Source organism: Magallana gigas, chromosome 1 (genome assembly GCF_963853765.1).
Source record: "Magallana gigas chromosome 1, xbMagGiga1.1, whole genome shotgun sequence".
Taxonomy (NCBI): Eukaryota; Metazoa; Mollusca; class Bivalvia; order Ostreida; family Ostreidae; genus Magallana; species Magallana gigas.
Genome location: NC_088853.1, coordinates 17,613,378 through 17,640,819, shown reverse-complemented (window position 1 = coordinate 17,640,819; position 27,442 = coordinate 17,613,378). Strand labels below are relative to the sequence as shown.

General features: G+C 32.8%; 1 protein-coding gene across 2 annotated transcripts; it reads left to right on the top strand.

Moving 5' to 3' along the window:
* The first annotated feature begins 924 nt into the window (after positions 1-924).
* LOC105320056 (neurogenic locus notch homolog protein 1) lies at positions 925-26,886 on the top strand. 2 transcript variants are annotated; one of them, XM_066084577.1, is made up of 28 exons: positions 925-1,079; positions 1,974-2,071; positions 2,714-2,791; positions 6,909-6,995; positions 7,430-7,535; positions 8,675-8,795; positions 9,111-9,183; positions 9,468-9,662; positions 10,116-10,236; positions 11,334-11,459; positions 12,135-12,232; positions 12,918-13,039; positions 13,389-13,534; positions 13,906-14,022; positions 14,252-14,346; positions 17,083-17,215; positions 17,471-17,655; positions 18,437-18,509; positions 19,086-19,193; positions 19,574-19,681; positions 20,887-20,994; positions 21,090-21,197; positions 22,977-23,084; positions 23,751-23,848; positions 24,491-24,617; positions 24,991-25,166; positions 25,701-25,791; positions 26,540-26,886. In XM_066084577.1, the coding sequence occupies exons 1-28, from the start codon at positions 1,001-1,003 to the stop codon at positions 26,599-26,601; spliced, it is 3,147 nt and encodes a 1,048-aa protein (XP_065940649.1). In that variant the 5' UTR covers positions 925-1,000; the 3' UTR covers positions 26,602-26,886. The 2 variants fall into 2 exon arrangements, with proteins under 2 accessions (XP_065940649.1, XP_065940654.1); XM_066084582.1 differs by lacking the exon at positions 21,090-21,197.
* Positions 26,887-27,442: the final 556 nt, after the last annotated feature.

Here is a 27,442-nt window from a genome sequence, read left to right as displayed (position 1 = left end):
GTGTTTGTCAATGAAAAGGGTGTAGTAAGGTACCGGTGAATGGGATCAATTTACCTATATATAGAACAAGAAATAGCTGGATCATATCGGACGTTGTCCGATTAATGACAATGGCACGGTGCTAGTTGACCTTTCTGTCCTCACTAATGACGTAGAACCCGGGGGTTTATATTGCTTGACCGTTTCGGGCCGCTGACTTTGTGGGTAGCATTTATTTGACGACAATGGTTGATATTTAGGTCACTGAGTTTAAATATACGGATAAACACTAAAATGGATTTGGATTCGTTTTGAAAATGATTATTTTAGAGAGAAATAGAAAAAAAAATGTTTGAAAACAATTTAAAAACTGAAAACAAAGTTCAAGAATAATTTTTCCAGTGCTGTAAAAATGTTGACTGGTTGATGAGGTGAACTCCTTATTGAAGTACCATCGCCTATCGTTAAAAAATACACACTGTTTAAGTATTTTTTGAAGAGTACCAAAAATAAATACATAACAAAAATAAATTAATAAAACAAACTTTAGTTAGAGTTTCTCCAATTTACACATTTTGTTATGCTTTTATAATCCTGATTCAAAACACTATTAAAAATCTTTTTCTAAAGGAGTCCTTAAAATACAAATTCAGAAATATAAACCAAACACGAACGTTTTAAAAATGCAGTGAAAAATACATCGTAATTTTATTTTTACCTGATGTTTAAAACAGAAAACAAGAAATGGAAATCTTTTCATCTTACTGACAGAAAAAAGTAGATAATAAAATCTTTTAAACATTTTTTGAGAAAATTAAAGGCAGTGATCGGTACACGGGAACTTAAAAGAACGACTTTGATAAAAACAGAATTATTCTGTGCATGATTTTACAATTTTAACAAGTTACGCATAATATCCCACTTTAAAGGGGAGATCATTCAAGTGATAAAATGACGTCAATGAGCGGGTATAAAATCTTCAGTGAACGACTTGAATCTTCATAAACCCGGTTTTGTCAAAATGAAGTTTGTTCCTTTAGTCGCAGTGATTTGCCTGTCATTTTGTTTCATACCAGAATGTCAATCGAAATCCGCAGAAAGTAAGTGTATTACTATAATCATTTTAAAATTAACTATAACAGTAGAGTTAAGTTTAAATTGATAAATTTTAAACTTTTAATGTAACACTTATACTAAACAATCATTCAATTTTGAAAAAAAAAAATTCTCTTTTTTTTAAATTGGTAAGTTCAAATATTTTCTCCGTTTAGTTAGAAATCATCTTTATCTATATCAACATTAGCTGTATACATGTAACTTGTTTTCCTAAATGACTTTTAATTATTTAAAAAAAGGTATATATTCACATCGCTTGAAATTTATACTGGTATCTATTGAGTTATTTGTCAATGTGTGTGTAAATATTTGTATGAAAAAATGGAAATAGAATTACGGAAAAATTGTTTCCGTTTAAGGAGGTTGACTAGGCCGTGCGGTCAACAAATTACCCCATCAGATATGCCTTAAACTTAAAAAAAATATGATATTTTAAACCATACACTACTAATAGCAAAAACAATCTCAAAAATTTAGCTTTACTATTTGAAAATTGTTCCCTTTATCTTATACAGAGCTCTTCATTTAAATGAGGTAAATATAGGCTTAGAATGACCACGACCACCCAGCCCCTTAAACGTTTACGTTATCACTGTACAACAGATGACTCCTAACATGTATACATGTACTACATAGGCGTCGGCGTTTGCAAAGAAATACATAACCATAATTCTTTTTTTTTCTTGGCTGGTCAAGATTTCTGATGAGTCTAGCCCCCCCCCCCTCTCGACGCCACAATCGGAACATCGCTCGGCCTTTTCCGTCAATCGAGAAAAAAAAGGCCGTGCGATGTTCCGATTGTCGGCGCAACTGCACGATATCAAATTCAAGAATCGTCGAACATGTACTCAACTTTTATCCTTAATTATGTGATACAGGGCAATTTGATTCGTATTCTGCCAATTCCCGATATGCCAGGGCTGCTAATGGAAAGGAAAAGAAAGACAAAAAATTTGACCCCAAGGAACTTGAAAAGGTAATTATCGATTTGAATTGCTCGTTTCTTTTCCGTTTAAGAAAAATAATTTTTCGTATCTTTTTACTTTTACTCATCAAAATTGCATGTATGAATGCCACGTAAAAAAAAAAAGCTTCTCTAGTTTTCGCATTTGATAAAAAAAAAATAATAAAAAAAAGACTTGTGTCTATTCATATTATCTCTCTCTCTCTCTGTAAATTATTCTCTTTTTCTATCGCTCTGTTCCTGTCTCTCTCTGTCTGCGTCTCTCTGCCCTTGTCTCTTTCTAACTCTCCCCCCCCCTCTCTCTTCCTCTCTATCCCCAACCTTTTCTCTCTCTTTCTGTGTCTCTATATCTGTTTCTGTCTATTTTTCTCACTCTATCTCTTTCCAAATTATTCTCTCTTTCTGTTTCTGTCTGTCTGTCTCTCTCTCTTTGTCTGTCTGTCTCTGTCTCTCTCTCTCTCCGTATCTCTCTCAAATGCATTTATAAGAATTCTTTTATCATCGTATTTATATAAGTCTATTGTTAAATACCAAATATAGCTTCTTGATAACATTGAACTGGAGAAAAAGTTATACCTAATTTTACATGCATTGCTAATACTATGCTTTGGGCTTTTAAAGTTCTGTTCAATTGTTTTGACTAATGTCTTTTAGCCCCTTCTTGACGAAAACTCAATTGAAGAGGAGTATGCTGAAAGAATGTTGGTGTTTTTGGACGGCAAGAAAACAAAGGTAATTCAATTCTTAAAATTATCACAGATTATGTACAGTCTCAAAAGTTGTTTTACCTTTCTTGAACTTGAACTTTGCCTTTCAATTTCTACAAATGCTTGTATTATATTTTCTCACAATCTTAAAAAAGTTATTTATTCAGTTAGTTGTTGACACTTTTCCGGACTCTACGTTTGTCGTTATAAGAGACTTTGTGTTATGTCTCAAGAGCCGCTTAAACATATTTTAAAACACGAACAATCTTTCAATATCGCTTTATTGATATCATCACTTGTCAATTTTCACCTATTCTTAAAGATCTGTATATGTTCGCTCTTTTTTATTAAACTGTTCTTTACAAAAATTTTGTTTGATTATTGGGAACAAAAATTTAATAATCAATATTATTACGATTTCGAATAATCTAAATTTCTGCATGTAAAGGAATTAAGCAAAAGACAAAGTATTTCGTATTAGCTGGATTAACTTACAGCACGAGCAATCGCTGTAAGAAATTAGTTATATCCTGTCTTGAGAAATTATTAAGAATGGTCTTGTTATTAAAAAGTTTGTCCATGACCGCGAGAATAATGTAAAACGATATAATGCATGCAAATTCATAGACTTTGGCGGACACCATATTGATACCAATCAACAAACTATAAGCTTGTCATTAAACGTAATAGAAGAAAAAGCAAATGAAAAATTCTTTTCAAAGAATCAACACGATGGTGGCAATCCATTGCATTGAGTACTTAATCGTGAGGAATTAAATAAGCCAATTAAATACAAATATTTAATAAAATAAAATAAATTTATAAATTTTTGTAATTGAATTTTTAAAACGATAAACTTGTACAAAATACAATATATTTTCAACATCTTTTTACCGCTCCGTGTATTACACGGTGTATAGAAAAATCAGCACCTTGGCGGAGTCTGGTCATTTTAGGTAAATAACACCTGTTTTGACTACCATACCCCGCCTTTTTTCTGTAACAATACGGCAAACCTTGGCCACGTAAGCCCCATTAAAAGTATGAGTCCGGAGGCAAATACCAACCATACACGACTGGCTTGTATCATTTCCGTTCGCAATTTGTCAGATTAAAATCAGATACGCAGATACCAGTGGAACAGCTACATGTAATGTTAATCAGATTTGGTTTGTCTGTTCATTTATTTTAAGTGTTAACATCGTCCAGACTTGTTCAATAAATTCGCAGCTAGGGTGTTGGAAGGCATTTCATTTTGGGGGCGGCAATTTGGGCAGTGAGATTATCCGATAAGATCAATCGATAAGAAGGGTGGGGAGGGGGAGGGACAGTGAACCGGATTTGACCTATTTTACTGTCACGTATTTGGTGGCATCCTAAGAAACAAAGCAAAGTTGCATTTCGTATTTGTTTTTTTTTTTCACGTTTGGCGACATTACATGTGATGCTTATAAAAAAAAATATGCATACATATTTAAGTGTCAGTTTTGATATAACTGATTAGTCTCTGTTGCACTTTAAGAAGGCCCGTATTTGGATATCTGTGAATCGGGCGCTTACATAAATACATTTACGGCTATGTAGCATCTCGGTGAGTAGGATCAGATTATTTTTTGTGTGTCGTGGTAAAACGTAAATATTCAAAATTAATTTTGATAATAAGATTTTACAGCAGCAAAAAATTCTGATTTACTGATATTTACACGTGCCCAGTCAAAATTTACGGCGACAATAACATTGTGTAGAACCTAAGCACCTAGCCTTTTGTATGCAATGATCACTATTTTTAAAACAAAAAATCAACACCTAACAAATAACACATGCAGAAAATGATACAGGTAAAAACTTACAAAACTCTATGTATACAGAGTTGTCGTAAGACTTATTGTTAAATAATCGGTGCTTGGATAATTTGTTTTATGCTTGAAAAGTGCCATGTATGCAATTGCATACGGCATGTTTACACATTATAAAGAACTATCTTAACTTAAAAGGTAACATTAAAGGTAAAATAAATCAAAATCATTCATAGTTTTATGCCATTAAGAAAGCCAGTTTTGTAAATACAGAATTGAAGTCAGAAATATCGTTTGGCAATCGGTGCGTGAAGAATTTGTTTTTGAAAACAAAAAATCATTAATTTTTAGCTTGAAAAGTAAAGTGTTTGTACCTTAATGGAAGCAATACTGCATACATACTAAATAGGAAAGAAATCAAAGATAAAAATTTAAAAAAATACCTCCATAACTTTATTCAATTAAACGATAACGTTGGGTTCATGAAATTGGTTGAGGGTACATGTTTAGATTCATCGTGAAAATAATATTAATAAAAAAGAAAATTGAATAGGAAAAATATTTTCAGTGAATTGTACTTGCTGGTTAACACCAGGGGCTTTGTTTATCCGTAATTCGTCACACATGTACAGTTAATGAATTATACGAAGTCGGAATCAAAGAACTTGTAGATATATAAATAGTTTATTATCTTTAACATCATTTAAGGAGGTTGGGTGGTCGTGGTCACGCTTAGTCTTTATTTACCTTCTTTTGAAGAAGAGCTCTATATAAAGATATAGGAAGTTGCTAAAATTTTGAAGCCGAAGTATTTGGATTTTTGTTTAGTAAATAACAATTTGTTGCTCAAAATATTATATCAAAAAGTTTAAGGCAAATCTTACAGTTAGAATTTATTGACCAACCGGCCTCCTCAAGTGCAAGGCAACCTTAAGCATGGAATTCAATTCACTTTTTGCAGAAATAAGAGATGATTATGCTATTATATAACATCTTGAAACAATTGTTTTTTTTCACATTAATCACTTTGCCATTGTTAATATTACTATCATAATATCTCTTTACACATTTACAACAAACTGTTAAGAATATTAGTAGAGATTCGGGGAAAAAAGCACATACCCTGGATTTCGTTTTAACCATGTTTCAACAAAGTGACTTTGCCAGTAATTTTAACTTAAAACGAATGCATGGTTTATAGTTTAAATTCTATTCAATGTGCATAGTAAGTTATGTCAAATAAAGAGATGTAGACATAATCATAAGTTTAAGATAGGTTATGCTTTACAAATACAAAATACCGATCTATTTGAAGATATATGTTATTCTCTTTGACATTACACAGGCGTCAAAACCGGGGGCGGGCGGGGGGGGGGGGGGGGGGCTTAGCCCTCTAACTTATTTTGCAAAGTTAGGTATAACTAAGCACGTACCATCCAATAGGGAGGGACCATCCCCCAACTTTCCCAACTTTTTCTTGCAGCAAACGTCATTTTTTAAAATTACATATCGAATTACGAAGTCCCCCCCCCCACTGTTTTGGGAGTATGTAAGGAAATTAAGAGTGATATTAAAGATTGGAGTTATAGGTATGCTATTCTACCCCCCCCCCCCCCCCCCCCCCCACACACACACACACACCATCCCCTTCCCCTGAGGGAATCCCGATGAGGGATTTCCATGATCTTTAGAAACTAGCTTCATTTTTTGGCTTGTTTAGATTTTAGGGATGAGTTTTACTATAATCGGAATCTTAATTTTTTTTTTTGCTTGTCAAGATTTCTGATGTTTGGTCTAGCACCCCCCCCCCCCCCCATTCACTTTGATTTGCTTACGACGCCACTGCATTATCAGGGTCAATGAAAAAGTTTCGACTTAAGTCAAATTTTCAGTGATTTGTTCTTCAAGTACTATTTTAGAACCATTTTACCAAGAGCATGGACTTTGGGTAGTTGTGTTAAACAGGACGTAGGCCTGTCTATTTCATTGCTGGCTACTCAGCCATGGCTTTCTGAAATCAACAAGATTTGTCTGGCTTTTGAGCTAAGATTACGCAATCGGTGCATATTTTGCTTGAAACCGCGTCATAAAAACTTGTTTTGACGAAAGAAATAGATAGCTTCGTCCTACTGAAAGTCCAAGGTCTTGTTAATATCGTTCTATATTATATTGATGATCAAAATGTGTTAAAAAAAGGAAAAGAAAACAATTCTTTATCAAATTTTGACTATGGCATAAAGAATAAAAGTTGTAAAGAACAAATTCCAACTCAAATATAAATCTGATTCTCCTGTATTTGTCCCTCAATTTGAAATATATACTAATGCGGTTATATTTGTGTTATAGCCAAAGAATATGAATTTGAAGCAGAAGAAGAAATCAATGGAGGCTGACCTAATGGACAGACATCCGCGGGGACCAGCCAACGAACCGGTACAGTGAATCTAGCTTACAACCATTCATAGACTTAATAACTGACACTAGGTTAATGTCAATCAGTTTAGCTCACTTTTTACAAAAAAAATAATAACTTTTTTTTTTATAAAAGAATATTGCTGTGAAAAACAAACCGGTATAATGAATCTTACAACCATTCATAGACTTAATAACTGACACTGGGATAATGACAATTAGTTTAGCTCACTTTAAAAAAAAATAACTTTTTTATAAAAGAATAATGCTGTGAAAAAGTATGATTGAGACAAAAAAATTCTCAAGTTTTATGGTTTTGAGGCCAAGTTTCATCCAAACTATTAATACATTTTGAAAATGTTAATTGTATTTTTAAACTCAAAAGTATAAGTTCACAAGTAAATACAACTTTTTATTGGAGGATAAACAACATTGCATCGTAATAATCTTCACAGAGAGTACCGACCAAACGAAAGAAGAGAGTGTTCGTATCAGAAGAAAATGTCAAATGGCCGAATAGGATTATCCCATACACTATTTCTTCATCCACCTATGCAAACAGTAAGTAAATTGGGGATTAAAAAAATGAAAATAATCCATTATTCATAATGCATTTTTTTTCTAACACAAACTTTTAAGATATTTCACGATGTAGCCCTTTTTTTAACTGATAGTTACATGTAATTTGTTTTTTTTTTCGAGAAAAAAATTATACATGACAAAAATACTCTGGTTTTACAAGTTTTCTTACGATCTTGTTGAACTAATATTCTTATGTCCTTAATTTAAACTTGCTTATAGTTCGTTCAACATCCCTCAATATTTAAAAAAATAGTATACAATAGTGAAACAAACTTTGAATAAATGTACCCGAGCTTAATATTGATAAACGTCTACTTTTTATTCAGTACTTTAAATTACTCATTTAGATACTCATCAAAATACTACAATTCTCTTATACACGTTAGAGTTTTAACGTCTACTCCTATTCTACTGCAGTATACCCCCCCCCCCCCCCCCAAAAAAAAAAAATAAAAATAGAATAATAATAATAATGCATGTTATAACAAAAAAAATAAAACCAAAAACAGAATGAAATATTTACAATCAGTGTATAATTCCCCTCATGTTTGCATTGAAAGTATGTGACGTTCAATTTCTTATGAACACACTTAGCGTGCACAAGAAAAACGTCATCACGGGTTTTGAGTATCTTTATGATGAAACTTGCATAACCTATTTGATATGTAATAAAGAAACATAATCGTCAAATTATATCTTTTCGTCAATAAAAAAGACATTTTTGACAACGTTTTAAATCGCGGAAGGTAGATAAATAACGTGTTAGTAAGGCTGTTCCATGTATGTTTCATATCCTTGACTAAGAGCGTAATGGGTTTAAAGAGACGATCAAACATATTTCTTATGAATAGACATCAGTATGAAGATTGATAAATAAGCATTGAATGCTAAATTTTGGATGTCGTCGGTCCTACAACCCCCAAGCCGTGCAGACATATTGAATATAGTGCGTTAATTATTATACCGCGCAAACGCGCTGTATTCAATTTGTCTGCACCGCTTGGTGTGTTATAAAATCAACGACATCCTAAAAACCTAAAAAAGAAAAAAAAAGCATTCAATGCTTTCATATGATATGTATAATGCATTGACATACAGTTATATCATTCTCTTTGCAGCCAACGGTATCAACTCGGTTTGGTCGACGGCCGTTAATCGGTTTAACGAAGCTGGGTGCGTCAAATGGGTCCCACACACCTCCGAGACTCACTTTGTCGAAGTTGTAGGAAATTCGGCTAGGTAAGTGGAGTTAAACATGCTGGAAAACAACAACATTTCGCAAAGATTTTGTTTTTTAAGGAATTTTTTAGGAAAATATGGTTCGCGGCGACTATTTTTTGCGAGAGAAATATAGTCTATATTTGGAACGGGACAATGCTAGATGATTTGATGATTAGCTGGGGGTGTATTTGTACACAAGTGAAAGCTGGTTTACGATAATAAATTGATTAAAAACTGCCTATTTAATGTAATAATAACATAATTGAAAAACTAATTAGTGAAGGAGAAATCGGACGTGTTAACATTGAATATGTTTGAACATGTCTTTTGTAGGTGTGCATCCTATGTTGGATATCTTAGAAGGAGCGCCCAAACTCTCTGGCTGTATGAAAATGGATGCGTATATGTGAGTACTTTTCAAAAAGGCATGATACATGTACAAACACGTGTATATCCTTCGCTGCAGTTGAATGAACGCGAATACAAGATTTTTTGCTTTTCTATTAATTACCCCTTTACAGGTTTATCAAGAAAAAATACAAGTGACAAACAACATATAATTCATTGTTTATATGACTGCTTAAAACAAACGAGATTTGGGGCTACTAAGGATTTGATCAAGTGACCAAGCAAGTTCATTTTCCAATTACATTTTTAAATTGCTGTTTATTTCTTAAAAACAAATATTAGGTTGATACAGCTCTGCATGAAATGCTTCACGCCGCCGGTACCATGCACGAACAGTCTCGGATACAAGATCGGGAAAACATCATCTCGTTTAACTGGGCTCCAGTCTCAAGCGGGAGCGAGCTGAATTACGAAGGCTATCCCTTATACAACGCCAGGGAGTACGACCTTAGCTCTGTCCTACAGTATGGGTTAACGGTAGGTTCAATTTAAAATGCCATGTGAACTTGTGCCATTCAGTCAAATGAATATTAACTGAACAATTTGGAATGGTGTCTGAATTGCATAGGTTTGTAAATCTAGTCACTGTTTAGTGACCTTTCAGTCAAAATGCCGTTGGTTGAATAGCAAAGTTCCATCATGCGTTACCGGTATTTGTTTTATTATTAACGACCGCAGGAAATCGGTATCTTATAAACAATGGAAGTGGCACAATTCACACATAAAATAAGACTAAGTTATTATAAAATAAATTGGTTATTAACTAGTCCAGAAAATCTTTGACTATCAGTTTTTACGAACTTATATAAAGGTAATCCTTGGCTTACAAATGATAGACCAAGTCGACACAAATAATTTTTTTTTTAAATTTTGAAACTGAATTCAACACACATTGCTGGGTATGACAACTATTGGTCTAATTGTTTGTAGTATGGATCCACAACATATATGTACGTCAATGACCCAGATTTGGCCTACCTGACCAGAATTACGCAGAACGATCTCTCCTTCTATGATAAAGCTGAGCTGAACGCCTTTTACCGATGTGCTGGTAGGTCAATCGCAACTTCTCGGGCCTTTCCGGCAACTTCTCGGGCCTTTCCGGCAAGCTCGGAAAAACACCTCGAATGTATTAACATCACCGGATGTTAGAATTTTATACAAAATGGAGTCGCTTCCCATTAAAATAAGTATCGGCTAGACAGCTTCTGTGTTATATTTTAGTGTATATCGTTTACTTTAACGAATTATAGCTCACATATCAACAGATCGTAAAATGTATTGTATTTATATCAAGTTTTATAAAAGGGGGGTTGTCATGGACGCCAAGTTAATACATTCGAGGCGTTTTTCCGAGCCTGCCGGAAAGGCCCGAGAAGTTGCGATGTGCTGGTAGGTGTGACGTGTTTCATCTGTTGTAGGAACACGATTCTATAGTATGTTTCTTTATTATTTGTTGTAAAAAAAAAATTTCTATTGTTTAAACATTTTCACAATCAGATCTGATGGCAGTGTGGCAACGCATATTGAAACAAAAAATTCGCACTTTAAATTAAATTTGTTGCATGTACACAGAAAAAAAGAAAATGCAGTTGCTAAGCGATGCCAATTTTTGTTATAACTGGATAATTCAAATCTCGCGAATCGTTATCTTTGTGTAAATTGTTAAACTACATGTACGTAATCTTATGGGAAAAGAAACAATTCTAATCGAGAATCTGTTTATCAAGTTAGCTGAGAATACATTGGATTCTTTTTTATATATTATTTATCGAGCTAAACAAGATAAAATCAATCATTTATTGTATATAAAATTAATATTTATTTCGAGTAAACCCTAAACAATTTTTTCAAAGTGAGATAATATCGACGATATCAAAGCACCTTAAAAAGATAAAATAATTCAAAACTGCTTTGACTTGGTCCAAAAATTAACGCACTTTGAAAAAGTGCATAATTTTTTTAAAGTGCGTTGTAACATGGCAGATACATCATCAAGATAATTTGACAAAATTATGGAAGTAATTTTGCTAAGATTAAAAAAAAAGTATTATCAGTATTTTAGTATTCAGTATGCTTGAAAGACGTTGTATTTGTCAAAAAACTTACACAGTTTCGTTTATACAAAAACAATTTTTCCTTATGTAGATGACTGTACGAATCCTCCCGTTTGTCAGAATGGTGGATTTGTGAAGCAGGTTGATGGCGTGTGTAGCTGTGAGTGTGTGGATGGACTTACTGGGTCAGACTGTACACAACTGGACACTAGTAGCGGTAGGCTTCATACAACAATGTTTTATATAAATAGTGCCTGTTTGGGAGGGTAACAATTGAAGTTGACACCCCGAGAAAACTATTGTTGACAATGGTTTTCTCGGGGTGTCAATTTCAACTGTTACCCTCTTAAACAGGCACTATTTATTTTATTATGCTGAATGTCTTCATTTTACAGAAAATGTTACTGCTTTTATATAAAAATGACGTGAATTCTACTGCAAACCATACGCGCAGATTTTAGGGGCATGTAACAATTCGTTGTGTTACCCAATGCCAAGTGTATTGCTAACGCTGAGGGTAATATAATGTCAATGCCCAGTTCTGAGATGTAACGTTGTTGTAGTTGTTAACCTTTTATAATATTTCAAAGGCATGTTTCTGACAAAACGTCATCTTAATATTTTATTATAATTTGGGACTTTCGATTCTTGAAGAAGAAATTCCTAAACAGTTCCACGGCAAAAATGTTTGTGTGTTTTGTGAAGTTATATTGTCGTTATATATCTTTCATATCATTTACCAAGCATGTTCCTGCCAAAACGTGATCTAAATATGTCTTTATATCTTGAAACATTTGATTTCCCAAGAAATGCATAGACAGTTCCAAAGCATATGTATATGTGTTTATTAGCATATATATGTAAACGTGATTCTATGTGTATTATATTGAAGGATGCGGAGGAACTATTGACCTGACTTCACCTGGGGCTTCAGACACGATTATCATGAATGGGTACCAGACGGGTCTGACTTGTACGTGGCTGATCAAGGTAAACCATAACTTAAACCTTATTCAGTCAACTCAGTGTTAACTGAAAACGTCAGGGTAACTGACTAATTGACAGACCTTAAACAGTCAGTAACATTTCAGTAACCTTTAAGTCACCTTTCGGTAACCTTTAAGTCACCTTTCAGTTACCTTAAAGTCATTTTTTCAGTTACCTTTAAGTCACCTTTCATTTACATTTAAGTCACCTTTCAGTTACCTTTAAGTCACCTTTCAATTACCTTTCAGTTAAAAAGGTGGTTGTTGCCATTTTTTAACTATTTCAATCTCATTAAGATGAAGTGCTCTGAATAAAGATATAGGAAATTGGTCAACATTTAAAACCAAAATATTTGGATTTCTTCTTTGCTTAAAGGTTATAGCTTAAATTAAAAAAAAAAAGGAAAGATCCGATGTTAAGGATTTTAACCAACCAACCTCCTTAACTAGACCAAACATACACAAAAGATTTTGATAAAACATACATTTTTTCTATACAAATATACTTATAATTTTAAAAGAAAGAGATAATGTATTGTTTCCTTCCTTGTTAGCCTATATCGAATTTAATGCAATTAGACTGCAAGGCAAATTTGCATATTATACATTCGTAATAAATACGTATACGTTTGAATGGTTCAATTAAGAATGCTTATAATTACTGTACGACGGGAATGTATTTCATACAGGGGCCTGTGAAAACCAAGATTCGTGTCAATGTGGACAGTCTCGGACTACCGACCAGTTCCCAAGGCAACTGTTACCATTACATCGAAATCAGGGACTACCTGTCTGGATCAAAAGGAAAATTGTAAGAAATGTTTATTATGATATTAAAAATCATAATTGATATTCAACATTAGAAAAACACCCATATCAGGTCTGTTAAGTTTTAAGTTTTCTTGTCTTTACACACCCCCACAAAGGGCTGAGTTGGGGGGTGCCATCTTTAGACGTTAAAAAGAAACGTCTTTTGTACACAAATAACGGAAAAATTCACCTTTTTTCTATTTAAAAATTTTGGAATTTTTAATCAGCCTACTTAGAGAAATAAAATATCAACGGAATACGTTTAGAAACACAATAGTAAAATGAATATAAACAATACTCCATGCATGAAAAAAAAATGTTTGTAAAATTGACTTTATTTTACGTAACAGAATCTGTGGAAACTCTGGTGGAGCAAGTTTCACAAAAAAGAACCTAGGTCCAACCAACATGATGATTGTCCGATTCAACAGCGCTCAATATAACACTATCTCTCCCGGAAGTGGATTTTCCTTAACTGTGACTGCTGAACCCTCTGGTAATAACTTTTGCACACACTAAACTTACCCGACTAATTTCAAGTTTGGATTCTTTTACATTTCTTTTTTTGTTACATGTAAAAATGTATTAAGAATAAGTTAGAAATTTGCTTAACCGATCTTAAAATGGTATTTAAGGGTTATGATGTTTATGTACTGTACATGAAAACATTTTTTTTTCTGTCGCCAGTAAAACCCTTACGCATATTTAGGGACTGTTTTAATTAAGTTTGTTTCATAGGGACAAACAACATTTACCATTTACGGCATTAGCATTGTATGTGTTAATGACTTCTTCAGCTAATAAATAGAATAAATATATAATACAAAATAAGTGCTATACTAAACCGTTTTATTTCTTACATTTTAGCCTGCAGTAGTTCCCCTTGTAAATACCCTGCTACCTGCACAGATGGCGCCACTATCAACGATTACACCTGTGTCTGTACTGCAGGATACTCTGGAACAAACTGCGATAGAGTCGATGGTATGTTTTATGTCTATCGGAGTACTAACAGTGTCAATTAAGAAATAAACAGCAATTTAAAAAGTTTACCGGGATATGAAGTTGGTTGGTCACGTGATCAAATCCTGTGAAGCCCGAAGGCTTCTCAGTAGATTTGATCACGTACCAACCAACTTCATATCCCGGTGAACTTTCTAACATTGCTGTTTATTATATATGCTAACAGCATGACAACTGTATTTTTTTTTAGCTTCTGCAACTGTGAGTGACAGCTTTGAGGACGATTTTACCACGTTAATGACGCATGGAACCTCAGGAGTTGATTTCCAATGGTCTACAAACAAGGTTAGATTTTCTTGAATTCTCTAAAGTTAAAACAAAGATTCTTTGATTTTGAGCAATTTCCAGCATTGATAGCAAAATTGTTCTTGATGAATAAAATAATTAAGGTCTTCCATTTCCAACGGAAGACCTTATTGTTTTCGTACTGTTTCTTCCTCTTTTTTTTTCCATAAATTTTGTGCACGCGATTTCTCACTTCCGGTACCGAGTTACGACCGATTTTTATTTTTTTTACGACCTATTTTGTGCAGAGCTGATATCAGAAACTATCAGAGATATGAATACATAATTTTCAGGATAGGAAAACTATAGTTTGAAGTTGTGCACTATTATGTTGTTTTACGCTTGAGCTACCATAACTTGGAGCTCGCCAGGGCGTGAAAGATGTGTAGGAATTTTGAACCCCCCCCCTTTTTATTGTTTGCAAGATTTCTCAAAAATGGCTCGATAGATTTTCTTGAAATCTGCAGGAATGAAAGAAAATGATAATATCTCGAAGGTTTCTATTTATTTTTTTAAAATTTGTTTCTAGTCATCCTTTTCTTGTCCTACGACAAAATGTATGTGACATCGAGATCTAAAAAATGATAAAGACTTAAGCATTCAGGCTTTGTAGGATTATTGACGTATAGTTGTAATTGTCTTTAAACTATTTTGTGTTTGTTTTTTCGTCATAACTTTCGGTCGTCACCGGAAGCACTTCAAAAATTATTTTTTTACGAATTTAATTTGTTTTCACATAGAATTAAATATAAGTATAAATCATTACATATGTCATATATTCGATGTTAAATAAACAAAAACAATGTACTTTCGGTGAGATATCTCTAATGTCTCAGTCTTTTTAAAAGAAATGTTTTACCCGCGAGATCTCAGAGAGTGCATGTAAATAAGATACCAAACTTACATTTATGATAGGCATTTCATAGAAAATACATTTAAGCGCTTTCATTTTGTTAATCGTCACTTCCGGTTCTTACTGTCAGGGTTGAAGCAGATCAAGTTGTTTAAAATTTTTAACTGTTTTGTTTGACAATTTTAGTAAAATTGATAACAATAAAGCACAGTTATACAGCGTTTAAGAAATTCTAACTTTTATTTTCACTGAGTACTTCCGTTTGTCAGTTTCCTGTCCGTAGACAAAACATCTTGACTCCACGAGATCTAAAAAAACGGTGACGACTTGAACAACCAAACTTTGTATGATGATTGCCCTAAGAATGTATTTGTGTTTACATTATTTTGTTTGATTCGTCTTAAATTTCAGTCGCAACCGGCGGAATCCCTGAAATTTATTATTTTTCCATATTTTATTTATTTCACATGACATGAATATATCAGTATAAAATCTTACATATGTTAACTATACAATAAGAAATAGGCAAACATATTCTACTTCCGGTGAGATATCTCAAATATCTTAGGTAGCTTTCTTTTTTACAAAATTGATACCCGCGAGATTTTAGTCACTGTAAGTAATTTAGACTCGAATGATAGACAATTGATGGGGATGCGTTTAACGGGTTTTATTTTGTCAATTGTCACTTCTGGTACTCACCTGAAGAGTTTAAACTATTCATACTTTTAACAAGTTTGATATACTTTCTTGGGTGTTTCATCTAGACTGGTAAACAGTTATGTACACTAGGCAAATGTACAAGAAATACCAGCTTTCGTTTTCGGTCCCGAGACAAAAAACCTAGTTTCAACAGGATATCAGATTTCGCAGAGAGTATTGATATTTCATCATATCATATAAAACAAATCAGACGGAAGACCTAGTCGTTACTCGTAACGAGATCTAGTTTTCTTATATTTTTATTTAATTATGAAGCACATTGTTAATATTATGAAACTTCTGAAGTTTTATCTTTCAGTAAGTATAATTGGTAGTTTTTTTTATTAGTTCCATATACTAGTAATCAAATTTACGTGAAGTTCGTTTTGTTATATTAAAACTAAATGCAAACTGATAATGACATTTTTAAAACCAGATTTTTCTGCATTAATCGTGACGAATTTAAATTATCAGGTTGGTTTTTTCCCCAGTTTTTTATTTAGTTTTTTTTAAAATATTAAAAAAAAACCTCCTTAATTAGCATATCACAAATCCCAAATTGTTTTACATTAGATTTGATTCACTTTTGAGTCAAAAGGACTACAGGAACCTCTGTATCATTCTATTGATAACTAAATATATCTATAAAATACAAAGTTCATAAATCTGCTCCAATATGTTTTGATACAGATCAAAGAATGAAGCTCTGTCATAATAAATAAATCAGTTAACACAAAGGTAGAACCATTTTAACAAGAGCTTGGACTTTGGGTAGTTGTGTCAAACAGTAAATTTGACGTAGTCCTGTCTATTTCACTGTCAGCCACTCAGCTATGGCTCTTTGAAATTAGCAATAAGTGTCTGGCTTCTGAGTTAAAAGTACTCCATTAGTGAACAGTTCGCTTAAAAGCAGCGTCACTTTTTAACTTGTTTTTACGCAAGAAATCGATAGTTACGTCCTACTGAAAGTCCAAGGCCTTATTAAAATTGTCCTGGCTAAAAGGTATAAAAGGTCAATGAATGGACTAGATATGCAATTTAGTCACCTTTTAGTTGACTGGCTGGCATAGCTTTATTATGCATAGGCACACATACCTGTATATTTCTCTAGCTTACTCTTAAATGCGTGATGGTCATCTGTTCGTAACTTATACCTTTTTTGACCTTTCATTGCCTTTCAGTACCATCGTTTTAACACTATTGACAAAACAGCATCTGATGGGGATCTTATGGCTACACTCCGCAACAATTTCTTTTCAAAGCCATTTTATTATTATTACGTGGCAAAGATGGAGACATCCGTTGTTTTTGAAAGTACGGGATTTTTTTTTATTTCAATATTTTACATATATACCATTGTTCTGAATCATTACATTAAAAAAAGTTTAATATGCCAAAACTACTTTGTATAGTTTTTTTAGTTCAATCATGAAATTATATATCATTATTATTATTATCAGATATCAATAGATCAACGTTTTTAACCAGATTTAAAAACATAGCATATTTTGGTATGGTAGCCTGAAAAAAAATGTTTTTAACATTTGACTTTTTGACACGTTTTTTTAGGCGCCAACCGATGTCTCAGGTTTGATTACGTTATAGCCATTAATGACATCGGGGGCACTTACACCACTAGACTGACAGTAAGAGTGTACAGTGATGCGGCTCCCAGTACCAACGAATTTATCACGAATACTGGCAACGAATGGACGACCGCCGAAATAGACCTCCCTGCAGTCAATAATATGAGAGTAGGTTAATTAAAAGGGTATAAATAACTGAGACACATTGAGAGAGAGAGAGAGAGAGAGAGAGAGAGAGAGAGTAAATAAAAAAAGAACATTAAGCCTTTGCTTTATAAGAAAAGTACTCGGAATTATGGGAGATATATAGTGAGAATAAACAATTTAAAATTGAAACCTCTGTTTTAATAGCCGCTCAATGCTATAATGTTAGGTTAAAGGGGGCTTGAGCTCAAACCCCGACGGGGCTGAAGTGGAACTCCAATATAATGGACTTCCTTGAGCTTTATATATTTAAAGAATAAGGAATCATTCTTTGAGTATCATGAGGTGATAATTTCGGTCAGGGCGTGGTCAAATCCAAGAATGGCCAAAGGGCTTTATGATAGGTTTGACTATGCACCGACCGAAATTGTCACCTCATAATATTGAAAGAATGATTCCTTATTACTTATTTTTTTATTATTTCCAATTTCTACACTTAAAAACAACATTATTTTATAACCACTATTTTCAATGCGCACATGCTATGTATTAATAGGCGGCGCAGCCAATGCCGTTTTTTCGGTTATGCATTAAGACACGCCCATATTGTGACAATCATGTTATAAGAAGTTATTGGGTTTTAGGGTTCAACATTGAATCATAATGTTATCACAGACAAAGGCAGTTGAAAATATAAATATATGTATATATACATTTCGCTTTGACTTAGGAAATAGGCATTTTTTAGGTAAGAAACAACATGCTCACAAACTACATGTATAATGATTTCAACTTTACTTTACAGGTTGAGTTCGAAGGACGATTCGGATACCAAGGCCTGGCTGTTGATAACATCCGCATTACCCCGCTACTTTGTAGTAAGTTACCTCTACACCATCTTCAAATTGTCAACACTTGCACGACTTACTTGCTGAGTTGTTGAGTGAAATCTCAAATTATATGCTTTTAAAAAAAAACAGAAAAAGTTCCATGTATAGTTTGAGCGAACAAATATTTTCGTGACAAATGTTATCAAATTATGCTTGACAAGTATACATAGTAACTGCGAATACTTAGAGGCTAGTTTTCAGAGTGATATTTTTGCAAGGACATTTTTGAAAGTATAGAATTCAAGTAAAACTGTTTTATAAGACAATGCATAGATAATAATAAAAAAATCTTCACTCTTTTACATGATATCTACACCTCTAAAACTCTTCATATTAATGGAGTTTGATTAACTTTGTGTTTGACGAATTTTGTGTTTGATATTCTTAAAATGATAGACATGTCATGTTGTAAATTTTGAATTTTGAATTTACCGGTAAATAGAAAATGTAAAACATGACAACATGGCAGTAAATACAAAATGTACAGCAATGACAACTTGGCAGTAAATACGAAATGTAAAACATGACAACTTGGCAGTAAACACAAAATGTACAATTTGACAGATGGGCCAGATCCCTGTGATGGTGTTGTTTGTCAGAACGGTGGAGTTTGTGAGATGAGCGGACAATGTAACTGTCAGCTAGGATTCTCTGGGGAGTTCTGCGAAAATGGTTGGTGTAGTATCTATCTATCTATCTATCTATCTATCTATCTATCTATCTATCTATCTATCTATCTATCATCCATTTATCTATCTATCTAACTATCTATCTATCTATCTATCTATCTATCTATCTATCTATCAGGAAGTTGTCACAACGTATATGTAGTGATCATTATGATAATATGCCATCTTTAATAGAGCTTGGTGGTCGTGGCCATCTCTTGTAAAAAAAGAGCTCTATACAAGAATGTAGAAAAAAATATATCTAAAGATAAGTTTATTAATAGATGGATTTTATCTTTACTAAATAAGGGTTTATAACTAAATAAACTATATCTATCTAACTATTAACCATTCTGTCTCCTTAAAATCAAGTTATTTTTTTAGACGTATGTTCCGGCAACACCTGCGTCAATGGCGTCTGTGACCGGACCTCCTCTACAGAGTACACCTGCCAGTGTGACTCTGGTTGGTACGGGCCCAACTGTGACGTAGGTGAGTCAAAGCGGCCTGTGCTGGTCAAATGGTGCAAATCTATTACTGTAGATTCCAAATGAAAGGCGAGGAATTAATTTTTGCGTAATCTCGCGAGAAGCAACCCTGGCGGATTTTTAAGTTTCGCTCTAATTTTTCAGACTGTTTTGAACCATTTGAAATTACAAAAAAAAAATTGGAGATCGCGATCTTATATTCTCACGATTTGATACCAAAAAGCGGAATTGCGAATCGCGTAAAATATGAAATTTACAGTAGATACTGTAAAAGGAAAACATTTGCCTTCGTTCTAGTTTCATCCCATTGTTGTCAGCGGACAAATTTAAGACTGGGCGAATTCCAACGTCTCTTGTTAGAACCATTTTAAGAGGCCTTGGACTTTCAAAAGGAAAAAAAAATACTTATGTTTTGCGTCAAAACAAGTTAAAAATGACCCTGGTTTTTCGCAGAATATACACTGATGGAGAAGTCTTAGCTCAAAAGCCAACAAATCTTGTTAATTTCAAAGAGCCATCGCTGAGTGGCCAACAATGAAAAAGATCGGCCTACGTCACGTTTATCGTTTACCAAAACTATCCAAAGGCCAAGCTCTTGTTTAACTGGTTCTATCTTTCTCACAACAAAACTGGATCCTGGTAAATTCACAACAGGGCAAACCTGTTTGCAGGTGTAGAAGAGCAAAAATTATACCGGGCGAAAATGACCATGTATACAGTATTTATAAGCACTCAATACAGTTTTGCCAAACGCATTGCAAGTGGGATAAATCTTTTCTTCGTGTTACAATTAAAGCTGTTGCACGAAGATTTCAACTATTGTTAAAATGTTTATAGTGAAAAATTTATGAGTATCAAGTTCAACACTATATGTCAAAAAAGTAACATACATTAATAGAATTGACAACGCACATCTTATTTGAATCAAATCAATATTACATAATATCAAAATATTTTTTATTTTGATCTATTCAATAAACAACCATGTACATCTGCGCAATGGTTGATAGTGAAATTAAATGAGTTTATCAATTAAACGATACATTTAATTATTTGGTGAGGTCTAGCATATTGGCTGCTATTAAAAAAATGAATTTGATTTTTAAAACACTTGCTCGTTCTGAGATACTTTATGATATTTGTATAGATTTTTTAAAGGCTGGGGTAGTAGATTCATACAAAGTGTGATATATTTTTCGTTTCCCTTAGACCCCTGTTTAAATACGAACTGCAACCAAGGAAGTTGTGAAGCTTTGTCAGAAACACAAACACAGTGTAATTGCGACCCTGGATGGTTTGGATCAAATTGTGACGTTGGTAAGTTTTAATTGAATCTGACGGTCAATTGATCATGGATTCATTAATGTATAGTAGATTAATACAAAGTGTGATGTATTTTTCATTTCTCTTAGACCCCTGTTTAAATACGAACTGCAACCAAGGAAGTTGTGAAGCTTTGTCAGAAACACAAACACAGTGTAATTGCGACTCCGGATGGTTTGGACCAGTTTGTGACGTTGGTGAGTTTAAATTAAAGCTGAAGGTCAATTGATCATTGATTCTTTAATGCATTTTTGTTATGTATGTATTTTTCTTATTTTGGAGTTGAACGTTTTCTTGATGCAACAATAAAAAATAATTTGAGAAGTTGTATGAATGCCAATATTTAATTTTGTATGTTAAATGAAAAAGCCAAATTATACGGAAAGCCATTTGTAAATATCTGTAGTGTATACATTTGAAGTCGTTCAACGGCCATGAAAAAGCAAATTCATTTGGAAATTGATTTTCTTCGCATATGAATGGAAATGGCGATTATAAAACTAACATAATTCCATTCTGAGTAGAGAACGCATGGCTCATGTACACTAATTTAACCAAAGTGTTTATATCCCCGCTTAGAAGGAGAAGATGGTATACAAAGTGTTTATATCCCCGCTTAGAAGGAGAAGATGGTATACTGTTTTACCCTTGTGTTTCTATCTGTCTGTCCATCCTTCTGTCTGTCTGTCAAAAACAAAAAAATATGTTGCATTTTTCACGCAGCATCTCTTCATCGCAGATGCAACTGTCTGTTAAATGACGCCCTTCTTTATTTTGAGCCAACTTTTTAAAAACAATTTTCGTCAAATATTTCTCAAATGTTACTTGTTTTCATTTTCTTTCATGTATTACAAGAAATTACTTTAAATGATACGTAACAAAAAACTAAGTTCATTCAATCGTACATTCTGGGAGAACAGGTATAGGTTAAATACAGATCTATATGAATGCATTCATTTATTTCGATTATTCTCAATTTTACACTATTTTTTTTTTACAAACATATAGCTGGAAATGATGTCGTTGAAAAAAATATTTATTTCAATTTCAACAATTGCCTTTAGTTTCCATTACACATATAAAAAAATGTATCCACGGTAACACTCAAATGAAACAAAATTTATTTCGTAAACCCGTGTGCTAGTGTAAATTGTAATCCAATGTAATTATAATCAGAGACATAGACCCAATGTAATTGTAATCAGAGACACAAACACAATGTAATTGTAATCAAAGACGTAGTCTCAATGTTATTGTAATCAGAGATACAGAGACAATGTTATTGTAATCATAGACATAGACCCAATGTAATTGTAAAATTTTTAGACGATAAAGCTGATTCAGTTTAAAGATGTGAGACCGAGGTGTTACATGTATACTGGTATTCACTGATAATGAATATTACACAAATGATACAATGGTACAATGATACAAGGACACAAATGATACAATGATACAATGACACAAATGATACAATGATTCAATGGAACAATGATACAATGATACAAATGATACAATGATACAATGACACAAATGATACAATGATACAATGGTACAATGATACAAATGATACAATGACACAAATGATACAATGGTACAATGATACAATGACACAAATGATACAATGACACAAATGATACAATGGTACAATGATACAATGATACAAATGATACAATGGTACAATGATACAATGATACAATGACACACATGATACAATGGTACAATGATACAATTGTACAATGACACAAGTGATACAATGGTACAATGATGCAAATGATACAATGGTACAATGATACAATGACACAACTGATACAATGACACAAATGATACAATGGTACAATGATAAAAAATACAAATCACATTGATTCAATTCATTGCATAAGTATTTTGCAAACGCTGCATACTTGTGACCTTGTGCCTATACAATTGGTCAAATATATGGATTTTTTAACAATGACTTCGTTACAATTTGACAGATCCCTGTGCTGGTGTAAACTGTAACAATGGCGCCTGTGTGGCACAGTCTGAAACACAAACTCAATGCAGCTGTAACGACGGCTGGTCTGGAGATTTTTGTGACTTACGTAAGTTAATTCCAATGAAAGAGGTTTGTAGCAAAAAATAATAATAATAATAAAATAAAAAAAATAGCAATTATATTTTTCTGAAACTTGAGGATATGTTATTTAAGCTATAAACTATTGTTTAGAATAGAAAGAAAAAGAGTTTATATATTTTATTTTTCAAATTTTCCTTTATTCTGATAGGGATATATTCTTTTAAAGAAGATCAGTGCATAAAGTCGTAACTGGGCATGGGCTCTGTATCTTGCATATAACTCTATGACTGACACTCAAATTTTGGTTGATTACTGTAAACGTATTGTATTTGGCGTGTACGATATTTGGCGGAAATTAGTTTTCGAACAAGTTGGCGTGGATTTTAATTAGCGTATTCCTGAATGTGACTATTCTTATACAAAGATGTATGGCATTTAGCGATGAATTTGATTTAGCAGAGGTCCGCATTCTGCCAAAAGCGCTAAATAGAATACATAGCCAAATGTAGTACGTTTACAGTATTAGAAATACATTTCTAAAGAATGATAACAATAAAAATAGAATTATAAAAATTAACAAAAATCGTCACCATATCATTTAAAGTGACCATTAAAATTTGAATTAAATAGTTTAACTCGACATTTTTCTGCATAACAAAGTGAACATAAAATTTAATTTGAATTATTACAGAGCTGGTTTCTTATACATGTGACTTTGAAACTCCCACTGAATCTAACTGTTTTCTCGTTGAGAGTTCCAGCGACCAATTCGACTTTACCCGAAATACGGTTTGTTTACAATAGCCTTCTTTGGTGTGTTGCTTCACACCGACACATAAAATGCATATTCAGTGTTTGTTTTGCTTAAATCATTACGCTGATTGTCGTCTTGATGACCTTGACATGATTGTTATACTGTTGATTTTTTTCAAGTGTAAGTTTACATTTTGATCCATAATATTCATAGACGATAAAAACAAAAATATGATAACATATCAATAAAAAACCCATCATGATAAACCCTTTTCAATGTGGCATATTCATTTGAAGACGTATGGTTTAACAAGTAGCTTTTTACATTACCATAATCTCATTTTAAAAAAACCAAAAACTCTGAATGCATTAATTCATTACAAGTTAAATTTCTGTACATGTAATTGAGTGTACAGTAAAACATGTGCATAACGAACTCGCTTATAATGAATTGACGCCTATAGTGATACGAATTATATTAACTGTTGGTTGTAAAACGTAATGTGTAGCTAACAGATAGAACGGATAACGCTTATAATGAAGTGAGAACGTCTCTTCCTGGCACATCATTATAAGCGTGTTTTCATGTATAAAGATTTAAGCTATTTAATCGCTCTTTTGGTTCGGAAGCTTTTTTCAATGCACTACAAAAATAATATATTACAATTGTGTTCACAGGGAGGTACCCCAACAGGGAGAACAGGTCCTAGCTCTGCTTTTACAGGAAGTTATTACAAGTTTGCCGAGGCAACTAATCGTTCTCCGGGAGATATAGCTAGCCTGGAGAGTAATATTCCCTTCAATGGTAAACGTCATTTAGACACAATCATTTAGTAGAGAGAGAGAGAGAGAGAGAGAGAGAGAGAGAGAGAGAGAGAGAGAGAGAGAGAGAGAGAGAACCGAATACACCTTTTTAAATGAACATAATGAAAACTTTTAATTTTATGTAAATGAAAGTTCAGAGTAATAATCAATATTTATAACCTATTATAACAAATCATGGTATGAGTCAAAAATACATAACAAATTGAATGGTCCACAGTTTTCTCGTGTCTTATATTGTTGGTTTTATTTTATACTCACTATTTCAATCAAGACATGGTGTTTCTTTTAAAAAAAATAATTGAATGCGCGAAATGCATTACCGTACAATATTGTATTGCAATTACATCTTTAAGCTGGAACGTATTGCCTCAGTCTAAATATCCACATGAGCGGAAGGCACATTGGTTCTCTGAGAATCTTAACGAAGGAAGGCTCTGCTTCAGCTGTGACCCAACAGCAATACACTAATGCGCAATCCAACGCTTGGTTCTCTTTCTCAAAAGAACTTAGCCTGACATCTTCAACGAAGGTATGCCTCTTCTTTTGATTGTCTTTAGGCTTGTGGAGCACTCTTAACCGATGAATTTATGTTCATAAAACGACACTGTCACTGCAATGAATAGATATTCATACAATGACACTTCTGGTCAGCTTTCTATTGTTAAACAAAATGTATTTGTATGCAAAGAAGCAAGAAAATTTCTCTGGGAAAAGTGTTATTTTAGAGAAAGTGCACCTAGTTACATATACGAGAAAACAGATATTCTATGGTTAAATGGTAACATGTTCACCAGGGTACAACGTGATTACCATTTGAACCAAACATTTTTGTTAATTTTTTTTAAAGCATAACAACTATTTTTCTTTATTAATTTTTTTTTTTGGGGGGGGGGGGGCTTATAAACTTCTACGGATGTATGTGTACACCTTTGCTAAAAAGAAATATTTTTATTCAATGATTATTGTTTAGATCATACTCGTTCGATCGAATAAAAATTGATTTATTTGTTAATCCTGCATATAGAAATATATCATAATACTGATCTTAATGTTATGTCTTCAGATTATCATTGAGGCCATAAGAGGAGGTAACAGGAACAGGCAGCACAAAGGAGACATTGCTGTTGACAATATCAAACTGACGTCATCATCATGTATGTAACTGACGTCATATTGTATGTCATGCAATCATTGTTGATTTTCATGACATTTGTATCTGCATTAACTAAGTTTTTTCTGTTCTTTGATAACAATTAATAGCTTATGATGCCGAATAACCCTCATACAGCATATTGATATTTAGTTTCATGTTTCGACATAATTATTATCAATTATTTTTCTGCATACTGTATGCATGCATACATTGGTTTTTTCAAACACGTTTTTTGTTAATTTAGGATAAAATATTATAGATCTGCGTTGATATTTGTATGTTATTTTAGTAGAAAACCTCAAATTAAATTGTCCTCTTGTGTTACTCAGGCAAACTTTTTTGTGTTTTTATAAAACAATTTCATGCTTTCTGCATTTTGATTGATTAAAGGAGTGGATATATTCAGTACTTAAAAACACGAACGATATGAAATTTTAATATATACTGTTCAAGCAGAAATTTTTGTTGAGGATTTAATTTCGTTATTTTCGTTGGTAGTCTAGATCACCAAAATTAAATCCATGACGAATTTTTCACCAAAGTAGTAATTAATACAAAGAGATTAGGTTATTACGAAATTAAATGCCAATAGAATTTTATTTGGTTGAGGAAAAAAAAAACAAAATTTTGACCCAACGAAAATATGTGCTTTTAAATTATTTTAGTTCATAGAAAATTTGTAAAACTACTAAATCCTCATTTTATCGCTTTATTTACGGACTTGAAGGAGAATTAACTTTGTTTTATAGGTCCTCCAGCTTCCGGTTCAGGTGGAACTGGACAGCCAGGTAAAGGCAATGGAAAGAAATAGCGAAGATAAGTCAGGATCAGCATTCATGTAGAGTGCACTCAAACCATTCTTATTTACGGACATTATACTCAGAGGAGATGAGATCACATAGATATATTGATGGACCATTCCCGATCCCATCTTTAATCACCAGTGTTTATTGAAATGCACCGATAGTTTTTTTTAGAAGGATTTTCTTTTTAATTTTTTAACATTTTTTGCTATTGAAAAAAAATCTGACATATATATTTTTAATCAGTTTGTAGTGAAAAGTATTCATTGAGCTGAATAAATTATATTTTTCTCTGTTTTTTTCTGTTTTAATACACAATATTTGACCCTCTGTAAAAGAACAAATAATTATGAAATTTTGAAAACCGTTTTTTTAATCAAGTTTCCGAGTATTGTCCATCAGCATGGAGTTGTTGCTTAAACGATGGGCCAATATATTATGCATCATATCATAAAACACATGCACAGAATCCCTGCTCGTTTTTTTAAAAAATGCGTTACCTTTTTGAAACACATTTTCAATATTCAATAATTAACATGTTAATAAGTATGAATTATAATATAAAAAACGGGATTTATGAAACCTGAAGATTTTTTAAGTCACCATTCAGATCTTGACTCTCAACGATATGATGTTTGAAATGAATGCCCGTAACTATCAGATTTCAAGTAAATGAAATGTGTGGTGTTTTTATTCAACATTGAAATTCTAACATTTTATCTTCAAATTACTGCATGTAAATGTGTCATACTACAGATAAATAAAAGTCTGTCTTATTTGTCAATTAGAAAATTCATTTTGTAAGAGCAGATTTTTAATAACATATAATTGAAAAAGGTTCATTCTAAT

Excerpts from the sequence above, each read along its gene's own strand:
- LOC105320056 (XM_066084577.1), top strand. The coding sequence starts at position 1,001 with ATGAAGTTTGTTCCTTTAGTCGCAGTGATTTGCCTGTCATTTTGTTTC. Across the intron at positions 2,072-2,713 it reads ACCCCAAGGAACTTGAAAAG|CCCCTTCTTGACGAAAACTC; the intron begins GTAATTATCGAT and ends AATGTCTTTTAG. Across the intron at positions 7,536-8,674 it reads TTCATCCACCTATGCAAACA|CCAACGGTATCAACTCGGTT; the intron begins GTAAGTAAATTG and ends TTCTCTTTGCAG.